Source organism: Heptranchias perlo, chromosome 9 (assembly GCF_035084215.1).
Source record: "Heptranchias perlo isolate sHepPer1 chromosome 9, sHepPer1.hap1, whole genome shotgun sequence".
Lineage (NCBI taxonomy): Eukaryota > Metazoa > Chordata > Chondrichthyes > Hexanchiformes > Hexanchidae > Heptranchias > Heptranchias perlo.
The window spans coordinates 53,079,829-53,094,146 of NC_090333.1; the positions used below are offsets into that span (position 1 = coordinate 53,079,829).

Consider the following 14,318-nt stretch of genomic DNA (forward strand, 5'->3'; position numbering starts at 1 on the left):
GCATGATGGGCATAATGGCCTCCTTCTGTGCTGTATCATTTTATGATTCTATAAACCCATGGAGTCAGATCCCTTGAGCCTATGAACTCTCCCGTCATAACATCCAATTACATTTTGAACAACCCAATGTTTTTGCCTCTACTATCCTGCCAGGTAGATTATTCCAAACCATTGTTATTCTTTAAATAAATAAATGTTCCCTGGTATCTGTTTTAAATGAACTTTTAGCAAATTTCCATTTATGTCCTCTTGTTTTACCTTCCTGGGTTGCTTTGAAATAATGTTCTGGATCTATACCCTTTTAATATTATATGCTTTGGTGAGACCTTTGCTTTACCTACCTTCTCTCTATGCTGTAAAGCTTAAACTTCTCTTATCTTTTCTCATAGCTTATCTCCTTTACAAGTGCATTGTAAAACCTCAGACTCACTTCTGTCGATGCATATTTTACTGTCTTGGTGATGTGTATCATTTTTAAAACTGCTTCACCATATGGTCTGGACATTGAAAGTGACATATCTACTGTAAGTCCAGGTTATTTTCTAAGTGTCTCTATGCTTCTTGTATACATATGGCAAACATTTTTTATTTACTTGTAGTGTTGAATTTCATTTGGTATTTGTCTGCTCTACTGCATGACCAATTGAAATCCTTTTGCAACTCTTTTTGTGCATCTTTTGTATGCACTATTCTCCCTTTTTGGTGTTGTCAGCAAATGTGGCCAGCTTAAAGATTGTTTCTGTATCCAGGACATTTATGTTGATTAAAAACAATAGAGATCCAAGCACTGACTCCTGCAGGACTCCACTCAGCATCTCCTCCAGTCTGATGTGTCACTTCTCATGAGTTATTTCTTTTTTATTTTTGAATCCAATTTCTTACCCAGACTCTTGCTCCTTACCAAAGTGTCCCCGCCTGGCTATACTTTCCACCACCTGCACTGTCCTGTCGGAGTGGCGTTTTGGCCCTTATGACCAAGTCACACCTTGTTCCCTTCCTCTTCTCCTCTGGCACCTTCTCCTTCTTTGAGTAGGGTACAGTAGTGTAGTGGTTATGTTACTAGACTAGTTATTTGGAAGACTGGACAAATAATCTAGGGAATGTTCAAATCACACCGTACCGCTTTGAGAATTTGAATTCAGTTTTAAAAATCTGGAAATAAAAAGTTGGTATCAGTAAAAGTGATCTTGAAGCTGTCAGATTGTAATAAAAACCCAACTGGTTCGCTAATGTCCTTTAGGGAAGGAAACCTGCCGTCTGGCCTATATGTGAGTAATTCAAGTCCCATACTAAAGTGGTTGATTCTTAACTGCCCTCTGAAGTGGTCTAGTAAGCCACTCAGTTCTATCAAACTATTACAATTAGGACAAACTGGGAAGTCCATATCCTGAGAATTAATTGATAAAAAGATTATGTCATGTTGTACATGTTACACACCTTGCCTCTTTAAAATTCTTGCTATCTCCCCTGCCCCAGTTATGGAATGATGCAGTACATACAGCTATTCAATGGTACAGTCATTGTTTGCTGTACTAGATTGGCTCCCAGTCTCCCAAAGCCACAAATTTAAAATTCATCCTTGTGTTTAAATCCCTCCATGGCATCATCATCCCCTATCTATGTGCATTCCCCTCCCTTCATTCCACTATTGGTGGATGTGTCTTCAACCACCTAGGCACCATGGTCTGGAATTCCCACTTTAAACCCCTTTGCCTTTTCACCTCCCTCATCTCCTTTAAGATGCTTCATTGTTTTTCGTCACCCTTCCTAATATCTCCTTCTTTGGCTCAGCATCTGTTTTCTCCCCTTATATCTTTGTGAAGCGCCTTGGGGTGTTTTTCTACATTTAAGGCACTATATAAATGCAACTTATCGGTGTTGTTATCATCCACCTGAACAACCAGATAGAGCCTCAGTTTACATCTCATCTGAAACACACCACCATCTAGCAATGCAGCACTCCCTCAGTGCTTGACTAAACTGTCAGCCAAAATAATGGGCTGAGGTCCTGCAATGTAGCACAAACGCACAACCTTCTGATATTAGTCCCTAGATGCCCCACTGCTTCTATATAATATACAATGTCCTGATCAGCTATAAGAAATTGCCCTTATTGGGATCCCTGACAGATTCAAAAAGATCAAAAAGCAATCTTAAACCACATTCACTAATTAGGATTCTAATTCGCCACTTATTGGATTTATGTGATCGGATCTATTTAATTTCCCTTGTGATGGTCATTGACCCTAGCTCATTTGCAATTTTGTGACTCATGAATAACCAATTTAACTCAGTGGTGGAAAATAAACCATACCTCATGGCTCTTCATCCTGTATCCTTTGTATTTGGTACAGCACAAACTGCTGCAATGCATTTTGTTTTCTTTTACTTTTTATTAATAAATTTGTAGCAAGAGACAGATCAATGTTTAAATCAGCAATGTAATCACATAATCTCATCACAGATTGCACATTACTTCAGCAATAACAACTTGCATTTATATAATGCCTTTAATGTGTTAAAAATTTCCAAGGCGCATCACAAAAACGTAATCAGACAAATATTGACATTGAGCCAAGGAAGGGGATATTAGGAGGTGTGACTAAAAGCTTGGTCAAAGAGATGGGTTTTAAGGAGGGTCTTAAAAGGGGAGAGAGAAGTCGAGTGGCAGAGAGGTTTTGGGATCAAATTCCAGATCTTAGGGCCTAGATGGCTGAAGGTATGGCAACCAAAGAGAGTGGGGAATATGCAAGAGGCCAGAGTTGGAGGAAAGCGGAGTTCCTGGAGGGTTGTAGGGCTGGAGAAAGTTGCAGAGATAGGGAGAGGTAAAGTATGAAGGGATTTGAACACGAGGATAAGAATTTTAAATTTAAGGCATTGGGGGACCAGGAGCTAATTCAGGTCAGTGAGCTCAGGGATGATGGGTGAGTGGGACTCTGCAGGATATGATATAAGCAGCAAGGTTTTGGATGAGCTGAAGTACAGGGAGGGCGGGAGGCCAGCCACGAGACCATTGGAATAGTTGAATCTGCAGGTGACAAAGGCATGGATGAGGGTTTCAGTGGCTGATGGGCTGAGGCGATGATTTTGGTCTTTGGCTGGGCATCCATTTTTTTGTCTGATTACACCTCTGTCGTGTCTTGGGACGTTTTTCTACATTAGAGGCGCTATTTGAATGCAAGTTGTTTTTGTTGCTATGGGCTTCTTTCTTTGCAATGCAACATTGACTGGAGGCCCCGAAACCTCCCTCGGAGGGCTGCGCCTCACAACTTGAGCCGTCTCTCGGAAATTCCCTCCGTGCCCTTTCACTCCGCGCAGAGGGATTTCCTGTACGGGCTGCTCCTGCACACTCTCCACTTCCTCGCCCTCGTCTCTCGCCCGGACACGCCCTGGCGTACCATCCTGCCGTCTGGCGGAGGCGGGGGTCCCCAGTGGGGGGGCTCTCTACTGGGGGATCCTTCCGTGTTACATCGGGGATCTGGGGTGGAGAGTGTTGCACGGAGCAGTCGCGTGCAATAGGCGTTTATGCCATTTTACGGACTCCCAGGCTGCCTGCAATTCCTGCGGCCTGGGTGAGTCCGTGTTTCATTTGTTCACGGGGTGTGGGAGACTGCAGCCCCTGTTTGATTATTTGGAGGGGCTGCTCCTCAAGTTCTGGCTGCACTTCAGTCCCACGCTCCTGATCTTTGGCCGCCCGGTGAGGGGAGCGGGCAGGTCGGTGGACGTCCTCGTGGGCCTGCTCCTGGGCCTGTCCAAGGTGGCCATCCACAGGTCCAGGTTGCTCGCGGCCCGTGGGGGCGGTCGCTCGGACTGTCTGCCTCTCTTCCGCGGAATGCTCCGCGCCCGGGTGGCCCTGGAGATGGAGCACGCGGTGTCTGCCGGTGCGCTTGAGGCTTTCCGCGACCGGTGGGCACCGCAGGGGCTGGAGTGCATCCTGAACGAGGAAAATAAAATTTTAATTTGAAACTTGGTTTTGGTTCTTTTGGTTTTTTTAGTTCTTAAGCACACCCTACACCCCCCCTTCTTATAAAAGGGGGGCCTAAAAACACAAAAAAAAACAAACCTAAAATAAGTGGAAAAAAAAACATTGACTGGGGTTTGTTGTTCCTGACCTACTGGGGGCGCTGCCGGCGGAGTAGCGCCTCTGCTGTTCCGCCCCACGGCGCCAGCCCCTCCCTCGGTGGCAGGCCGAGCCGACGCTGGGGGTTGTGGGACGTTTGCACTTGTCCGTGGTAACGGGAGCGAAGCTGTAAGGGCGGCTGCGGTGCCGGGTGAAAACAAGCAAACAAAGAACCGGCTTCCAGGCGGAGTGGGAGCGGCCGGTAGAGATGCAGCCGGAGGATGCTCGCTATCTGAAGAGGTTGGTGCGGCGGCACTGAGTGACAGTGATTTGGGGGCTGGCTGTTACTCGCGGCGATGGGCGGTTGTCTTGTCAACGGATCGGGTTGGCTCAGGCCGGGCTGGGCCCATGAGCCTGCAGCCGCCGTAACTGCATTTCGTTTTCTGGCCACGACACCGTTTTTATTCTGCCGCTTTGTTATTGCCATCTTCACAGCTAGTTATATTCGATGCAGGTTTTTGCAGACATGTTGTATAAATATGAGCGGGAGGATGCAATCTCCCATCTCACGAAGGTGCTGATATCATCCTGAGGCACAGTTCCACTGGTGCAAGGTGCTCTTAGGTTCATTGTCTTGGTCGCGTTATTCATGAGCCAGCTTTGATGGTGAATATTAGTCGGCTCATTTATAATGACGAGCATCACAGCTAAACTGACCCTGCCCTCACCTGAAGTTCACATTTTCAACAGGGGTTGCTGATGAGGAACACTGGCTGATTTCTTTCTCTATCTCGCCCTTGGTCGTTGAGGTCAGTTGTGGTGCCCTTAATGCCACTATGGCTGTGATGACTTAACTCGGCACAGATTGGGGCTACTCATTGGATCAGCTTGTTGATCCATAAGAGGAGCCAGTGCTGTGAACCTGGCATTGGCTGCTATTGAGTAGTAGCTGGCGAATTGGTTGAGGTCAGGATTTCTGTGCTGGCATAATGTGTGACAGTTGGGAGTTTGCATTAAGTTTGACATTATTTATTGTGATCCGAGGAAGGAAAAGGGGAAATCACATCTTGTGAACTGATCCAGGTTGGGGACTACTTTTTCTATAAAGCACCCCATCTGCTTGAGTGGAATAAAATATATCCTATCTGTTAGATATATATGTTTAATTTTTAAACTTACCTACATAAATTCAAAACTGGGTTGGAAAAGAAACAAGAGCAAACTACAATATGTTAACAGTTTAACATCTATAGCCAATTATAGGTTTATGTTTTGTCAGACAAAGTAGCAGCAAATATTCCAATACTCATGATGAATACCAAGATGAAGAACATTAAGAAACTAGACTAGGTTAGGAGACCATATTGGAGAAATGTCCAGGCCTGAACGCTAGGCAATTCTAGGATAAAAGTGTGCACAGTGTAATACACGCTAGCTTTCCTGTAAATTATCCGTGTGAACAGATGTTGAGGTTCATAACTAAGCCTGACCCAGTTGAAACAAAAAACTACGGGAAAAAATAACTGACAGTAGGAGACAGCTGGGGCCAAACCAAATCTATGAGACGGCAGATGCATTTAGATGCAGTCACTGGTCTGCAAGCTTGCAGATTGAGTTTCAACTAGGCAGAACCCCATTTACATTGCCTGGCTGAAACTTCAATTCTGTTGCCTAGGAAACAGTTCTGTCCATGTGTGCATAGACTCGTGTGCAGAGCTCCTCTTTCAAAAGTAAAATTTTAGATATCTAAAAACATCAACAAGTTTCATTTATATAGCTCCTTTAATGTAGTAAAACATCTCGAGGCGCTTCACAGGAGCGATTATCAAACAAAATTTGACACCGAGCCGCATGAGATATTAGGACAGGTGACCAAAAGCTTGGTCAAAGAGGTAGCTGATAAGGAGCATCTTAAAGGAGGAGAAAGAGTTAGAGAGGGGGAGAGGTTTAGGGAGGGAATTACATAGCTTAGGGCCTAGGCAGCTGAAGGTACGGCCACCAGTGGTTGAGCGATTAAAATCGGGGATGCAGAAAAGGCAAGAATTGGAGGAGTGCAGAGATCTGAGAGTTATAGGGCTGGAGGAGGTTACAGAACTTCGCTGAACTTCAAATGTAATTCATTGTATGTGAAGTGCTTTGCAATGTTCTGATGTGATAAAGTGCTGTATAAATCTAAATATATGTTAAGTATTGTGACAGCTTCATTACAGACAGCAGGCTACTGTGAAACCAATTGAAGTACTGGACTATATCACTAATGTCTGTGATTCAGCTTTATTTTGCTGACTACAAATAACACTGTGCCTCGTTATAGTGGAAGTCATTTACAATATTAACGTAGGGAAGGGGGTGAACACTGAGAGAATTTTTCAGGTGTCGGCGTTGGCTCGGTGGTAGCACACTCACCTCTGAATCAGAAGGTTGTGGGTTCAAGCCGTACTTCAGAGACTTGAGCACATAATCTAGGTTGACACTTCAGTGTAGTACTGAGGGAGCGCTGCACTTTCAGAGGTGCTGTCTTTTAGATGAAATGCTAAACCAAGGCCGTGTCTACCCTTTCAAGTAGATGGAACTCCCTCCAGAATCCTTGCTGCCTCTTTTCTCTTCGCCTCTAAAAACCTATCTTTTTGACCAAGCTTTTGGTCACCCCCTCTAATTTCTCCTTCCATGGCTTGGTATCCATTCCCTATCTATATTTTTTTCTTTTCCCCCTGCTCCCCCCTTCCCCCTCCCCCAACCACTGTAACGTGCCTTGGGATAGGTTGATAGATGTTTGATAGATTTCAGACCTGTCACATTTACTGGAGTGAGAGTTCATTTTGATTTTAAAATGTAATTAATTTTAAGGTAGATCACACTGCAGAGTAAGCAATATTCCATTTCTCTGGATAGATTGATAACAGGTCTCTCGTTTTTGATTTTAATCATATAAATTCCATTCCTAACATTTCCCTGATGGCAGTTCTGGATATTGTGCACTAGAGATGTATTACACAATGGCAAAGAAGACTAACCTCTCTTCTCTGATCCATGGTTGTGTTAGTGCTGGACAGACGTTCAAAATATTTGCTGGTTGGCAAGTAAGACTCTTCAACTAAGCTAATTTTTGACTTGTCAAAAACAGTTACTTGAACTTCAAAAATTAGGACATAATCCTAGGAAATCAAATTAAAGACTGTTTTGGCAATTAATAAGAAGCTAAAATGTGGGCTACACAAAGGACCAGGTGTAACAGATGGAAAGTAACTGGATAATTGAGTGGAATTTTTTGGTCGTGACCTTGATGCATGAAATTTATTTTCTTCATTGTTTCTTGTAATAGGCAGAGCAGCATGGTGTTGATGTACAGCACGTTGTGCCATGGATGCCAAGACCTGGGATTGCCCATTCAATTCATCTCACATTATATTGGGAGGAGAACATGGGTGCCTAGAGATGTTTGGATTAGGCTCATATGAAAGGAGAGGAAGGAATAGCTCCAGTCATTGAAGGGGCTGACATCACAATTATTTTTCTTTATTTAACACAGTAACGGGACTTGAATTTTATTGTGTAAGATAGGGGAACAACTGGTGAGGTTTCTGCTTCTCTAAAGGTGTTTCTTCTTATTCCCACCTCCTACCTTAAGCCATGAGCAAAGTGTGGTTGAGGTCTACAGCTTGATGTTTCATCATTCTTTTAACTTGACCCTCATTTTATTTCCCTGATCACACCTCTTGTATAAGAACTGAATGAAGGAGCAATGAGAAAAGGCTGCTCAGAATATCTACCTGATGTTTTTAGGTTCATGTTCAGGATCCGCTCAGACTTTTTTTTCCCCTTGTGACTTGACATTAAAGTCCAGAATGATTTTTCTTTGTGGCTGTAAATTAGAATTTGCTTGGAACAGTTCCAGCACTTAAAAAAAAAACCCTACATGGCGGGGTGCTTTTAGCATCGGGGCAGGGTTAGTCATGTGCGAAAGAAATGGGCATGATCTGTGCAATGGAGCAAGTTGGAGAGGAGTTAAAGCCCTTGGTTCAATTAGTTGGGAAAAATAGACTGGGAAAAGAATGGGTTAATGGTAAGAGCTGTGTGTGATGGCAAAGGCAGTAAGATGACTACACTGTCTTTACCACCCTTCCCCCTTTCCCTCACCACCCTCCAAAAGTTCTGATACATGCTGTCTATGGATCATCTGATAGGGGGAGGTGCATATTTGCCCAAACATGGAGAGTAGTTAAATCTTTCAAGAACTCCTGTTCTCCTGTTGCAGGATTTAAAATTGATAAACTACATAGGTAATGTCAGTAGGTGAATATTATTCTAAAAGCTATACTGTATTTCAGAAAGCGAATAAGAAAGAAAATCCACCCTTGCTCATTGCTTTATGCTTTGTTCAGTGGCGATTCAGCCTAAGCATGCTTGCAAATGGCGACTGTTCCCACTGCAGAGTTTAGCTGTTTTAGCTTTACTAATTCTTGATGGTCTGGGAACAAGAGTGACAATGTTTTTCTGTCCCAACAGCCTTTCCAGGCCATCAACGACTCATGCAACATTGAAATGAGCATTGCCAAAGCTATTTATAACTCAGTTTACTTTTCTAGCAACAAAAGAGACGTGGTGCACACCTCTAAATTTGTCTTCAGATTGTCAAGTGATATTGTTTTTAGTTGGAGCTTGACTGAGAATGTGGAATTAGTTTATTGTTTTCTTTTCCTAAAATTTCAGATGCGTTGGCTGCCCTTTGCCGCTCCCCCACAAAAAATGCCTCCATTTGTCACTGACATGTCCAGTCAATTCCTCTGATACCTTGGTTCCTGTCTGGATTATCTTCACGTGTTGCCTTTGTTCTTTCCATTTCCATGTCTTCCATTGTTACTTTTGGCAAAATCTTTTCCCAGATGCCTTTTTAATCATATCTGGTCTCTGAATTCTTTTCTCCTGCTGTTTCCAATTATTCCAGCATCTGTGTCCCTTCTCCTTGCCTCCCACGATATTTTCCTAGCTCATGTTCACTCACCTTGTTGTCCTCAATACCTATAGAGTTATAGTTAGAAAGAAATAACTGGTATGGAAGGTGCATCAAAATATATAGTAATTTAAGAAAGAGGAAAACCTAGCTAGTATTTCTTAAAGCTGTGTTTTGAGATTCTGGAAATTGAGGATTAGTGGTTAGAAATAATTGGCTTGCCATTGGGATATAAAGAAGTAAACTGATTCTGAAATACATTTTTAATATAAAAAAATTGCTTCAATTTTACTGCATGGCCAAAGTCACTTTGTAATGAAAACTGTTCTCGAGAGCTGCCTTGCCAAATTTGTAAGCAAAATAATGTATTGGCAAAATTGTGCTGTAAAGAATTTAGGTTACATTAGCTTATTTCCTGAACGACTTCCAAACAGGAATAAAAGTGCAAGGAAAGTTATGGCCGACAAGCAATAAATTTGAACACGTATTCATGAAGTGCATGGACATAGATTTGTTTTCCCCTCAGTAACACATCAAAAGTAACTTTAGTTGCCCTAATAACATAACGTTGTATCTACCACGTGATGTTTCCAAGATTTAAGTAGAAGGTCATAATGCTGTAGTTTAAATCACAAGGCACAATAATTGCAAGGTTGGGGCCACTTAATGCTCCTATATTTTTATCCATGACAATTGAGACATTTGAGGACCTAGGGCTCAGCTACATCCAAGTTTCTTCTAGATTAAAAAAATGCTTAGGTATGTGTTTCAAGGAGATAATTGAACTCATGGTTCCTGCTGATATAGTGTTCCAGGTTTTGTTTCCTGCTTTGTCACATCTTAACCTTCTGTAACTGTCTTAAATTGTGCTCCCAGCTATTGTCCTATGTGCAGTTACATAATCTATTCGAAGAAAAGTTTCCTGCAGATTGAATATGTAATGCTTTCCAGGTAGGGGTTAAATTGCACTTGACCTGGGAAAAGTATTAGAAAACAAACCAGTTATAGCCAGGTTCACACACACTATTTTTATTAAGGACTGTTTGACCTGAGAAGATAGCAGTGTAATTTGTGACTATAGTTAAATATTCTGTAATATGCAAAGATTTAGTGATTCATTCAAGGATGGATTTGCTTGAAAAATTTGATTTCTTACTATTGGCTGACATTTGTGACTGGATACTTAATTTTTCAATTGAAAATGAAGAGTATTTTGTGGAATATCTGTCAATATTTTATAGAATATGATTTATCTTGTATTTTGCAATTCAAAGGATGTTGTGAAATGTGCTACTTTTTCTCACATTCAAAAGTCCCAAGAGAAAATGCATGTAAGTTGATCCTTGTGTCTCTGGGACCTGATCTTTGTTTGTGTGCAGGGAGGTATTCTTCACCTCACTCATCAGGTTCTGCCTTAAGACATGGCAAGTGGAAAGGAAGGTAAAATGGTCAGAATTAAACAAAGAAGATTTTGCATTCCATCAAATATTCCTTTTTATTTACTTGTTCATGTTATGATTTGAGCTCAATTGATGTGTACTTGACTTTAAGGTAGTTGTTACTAATTTTAGGCCTGCACTAGATAGTCCTTCAGGTTCAACATTTCTGGTAGCCTCTGTAAGCAGATCTCACGTCACCTACAATCAGGAATATATACCCTCACTGCCTGTTACCTAGTTACATGGTGGTGTGACACTGGGCCGCAACAGTAAGATCCCTCATTGTGCGTACTGGATACAGTGATCTCGCTCATGCCTTTCTCCTATCATCCAGAAGGCCGACTAATGAGCTATATAGTGAGATGAAGTCAATTGTAAACCAACAAGTTGGTTTATTTTATGACATACATTACTGAACAGAATCCCGTTTTCACAGCAAGGTTTACCTATTTTCTATTGCGCCTTGTAACGTAAAAAATAACGAATTACGCAACTTTGGCCTTGATATGGGTCTGCCTTCACTTTATAAGTCAGTGTCACTGACGGCACTCACTTCATAGAATCGTTACAGCGCAGAAGGAGGCCATTTGGCCCATCGAGCCTGTGTCAGCTCTTTGTAAGAGCAATCCAGTTAGTCACATTCCCCTGCTCTTTCCCTTGGCCCTGCAAATTTTTTCCCTTCAAATATTTTTTATGCAATTCCTTTTTGAAAGCCACAATTGAATCTGCATCCACCACCCTTTCAGGCAATGCATTCCAGATCATAACTACTTGCTGCGTAAAAAAAAGTTTTTCCTCACGTTGCCTTTGGTTCTTCTGCCAATCACCTTAAATCTGTCCTCTGGTTCTTGACCCTTCCGTCAATGGAAACAGTTTCTCTTTATTTACTTTATCTAAACCCTTCAGGATTTTGAACACTTCTGCCAAATCTCCTCTCAACCTTCTCTGCTCGAAGGAGAACAACCCCAGCTTCTCCAGTCTATCCACGTAACTGAAGTCCCTCAACCCTGGAACCAGTCTGGTAAATCTTTTCTGCCCCCGTCTAAGGCTTCACGTCCTTCCTAAAGTGCGGTGTCCAAAATTGGGCACAATACTCCAGTTGTGGCCGGACCAGTGTTTTATAAAGGTTCAACATAACTTCCTTGCTTTTGTACTCTATGCCTCTATTTATAAAGCCCAGGATTGCGTATGTTTTTTTAACTGCTTTCTCAACCTGTCCTGCCACCTTCAAAGATTAGCGTACATAAACCCCCAGGTCTCGCTGTTCCTGCACCCCCTTTAGAATTGTACCATTTAGTTTATATTGTTTCTCCTTACTCTTCCTGCCAAAATGTATCACTTCGCACTTCTCTGCATTAAATTTCATCTGCCGTGTGTCTGCCCTTTCCACCAACCTGTCTATGTCCTCTTGAAGTCTATATAAGAACATAAGAAATAGGAGCAGGAGTAGGCCAATCGGCCCCTCGAGCCTGCTCCGCCATTCAATAAGATCATGGCTGATCTGATCCTAATCTCAAATCTAAATTCATGTCCAATTTCCTGCCCGCTCCCCGTAACCCCTAATTCCCTTTACTTCTAGGAAACTGTCGATTTCTGTTTTAAATTTATTTAATGATGTCGCTTCCACAGCTTCCTGGGGCAGCAAATTCCACAGACCCACCACCCTCTGAGTGAAGAAGTTTCTCCTCATCTCAGTTTTGAAAGAGCAGCCTCTTATTCTAAGATTATGCCCCCTAGTTCGAGTTTCACCGATCCTTGGGAACATCCTTACCGCATCCACCCGATCAAGCCCCTTCACAATCTTGTATGTTTCAATAAGATCGCCTCTCATTCTTCTGAACTCCAATGAGTAGAGTCCCAATCTACTCAACCTCTCCTCATATGTCCGCCCCCTCATCCCCGGGATTAACCGAGTGAACCTTCTTTGTACTGCCTCGAGAGCAAGTATGTCTTTTCTTAAGTATGGACACAAACTGTATGCAGTATTCCAGGTGCGGTCTCACCAATACCTTATATAACCGCAGCAATACCTCCCTGTTTTTATATTCTATCCCCCTAGCAATAAAAGCCAACATTCCGTTGGCCTTCTTGATCACCTGCTGCACCTGCAAACTAACTTTTTGATCTTCTTGCACTAGGACCCCCAGATCCCTTTGTACTGCAGTACTTTCCAGTTTCTCGCCATTAAGATAATAACCTGCTCTCTGATTGTTCCTGCCAAAGTGCGTAACCTCACATTTTCCAATATTGTATTGCATCTGCCAAATCTCCGCCCACTGACCCAGCCTGTCTATATCCCCCTGTAGGTTTTTTATGTCCTCCTCACTCTCCACTTTCCCTCCCATCTTTGTATCATCTGCAAACTTTGATATGTTACACTCGGTCCCCTCCTCCAAATCGTTAATATAGATTGTAAAGAGTTGGGGACCCAGCACCGACCCCTGCGGAACACCACTGGCTACTGGTTGCCAGTCCGAGAATGAACCATTTATCCCAACTCTCTGCTTCCTGTTTGATAACCAATCCTCCACCCATGCCAGAATATTACCCCCAATCCAGTTATTCTTTATCTTGAGCAATAATCTTTTATGTGGCACCTTGTCGAATGCCTTCTGGAAGTCTAAATACACTACGTCCACTGGTTCCCCTTTATCCACCCTGTACGTTATGTCCTCAAAGAACTCAAGCAAATTTGTCAGACATGACTTCCCCTTCATAAAGCCATGCTGACTATGTCCTATTAAATTATGTTTATCCAAATGTTCTGCTACTGTCTCCTTAATAATAGATTCCAAAATTTTACCCACCACAGATGTTAGGCTAACTGGTCTATAATTTCCAGCCTTCTGCCTACTACTCTTTTTAAATAAAGGTGTTACATTAGCAGTTTTCCAATCTGCCGAGGCCTTTGCCGAGTCCAGAGAATTTTGGAAAATTATTACCAAAGCATCCACAATCCCTACTGCCACTTCCCTCAAGACCCTCGGATGTAAGCCATCAGGTCCAGGGGATTTATCCGCCTTGAGTCCCATTATTTTACTGAGTACCAATTCCTTAGTGATTTTAATCGTATTTAGCTCCTCCCCCCCCCCCGAGCCCCCTGTTTGTCACTGTTTACTACACTTCTAAGTTTTGTGTTATCTGCAAATTTTGAAATTGTGCCTTGTGCACCCAAGTTCAAGTCATTAATATATATCAAAAAAAGCAGCGGTCCTAGTACTGACCCCTGGGGAACACCACTGTATGCCTTCCTCCAGTCCGAAAAACAACCGTTCACCACTACTTTCTGTTTCCTGTCTTTTAGCCAATTTCGTATCCATGCTACCACTGCCCCTTTATTCCATGGGCTTCAATTTTGCTGACAAGCCTATTATGTGGCACTTTATCAAACGCCTTTTGAAAGTCCATATCCATAACATCAACCGCAATGCCCTCATCAACCCTCTCTGTTATCTCATCAAAAAACTCAATCAAGTTAGTTAAATAAGATTTGCCTTTGATATATCTTGCTGGCTTTCCTTCATTAATCCACACTTACCCAAGTGACTATTAATTTTGTCCTGGGTTATCGTTTCTAAAGGCTTCCCCACCACCGAGGTAAAAATGACTGTAGTTGCCGGGTTTATCCCTTGTTCAAAAAAGGGTAACATTTGCAATTCTCCAGTCCTCTGGCACCACCCCCATATCCAAGGAGGATTGGAAGATTATGGGCAGCACCTCTGCAATTTCCACCCTTACTTCCCTCAGCAACCTAGGATGCATCCCATCCGGACTGGGTGACTTATCTACTTTAAGCGTAACCAGCCTTTCCATTACCTCTTCTCAATTTTCACCCCATCCAGTATATCAACTACCTCCCCTTTTACTG

At 42.6% G+C, this 14,318-nt stretch overlaps 1 protein-coding gene across 3 annotated transcripts in view; it reads left to right on the forward strand.

Annotated features, from left to right (window-relative positions):
• The first annotated feature begins 4,161 nt into the window (after positions 1-4,161).
• Positions 4,162-14,318, forward strand: part of kifap3a (kinesin-associated protein 3a) — a 181,056-nt gene continuing 170,899 nt past the window's right edge. For 2 of the 3 annotated variants that reach the window (XM_067990449.1, XM_067990448.1), the window contains exon 1: positions 4,162-4,360. In XM_067990449.1, coding sequence (XP_067846550.1) covers positions 4,329-4,360 — 32 coding nt within the window. In that variant the 5' untranslated portion in view covers positions 4,162-4,328. The remainder of the gene's footprint in view (positions 4,361-14,318) is intronic. The other variant, XM_067990447.1, reaches the window with a different exon arrangement.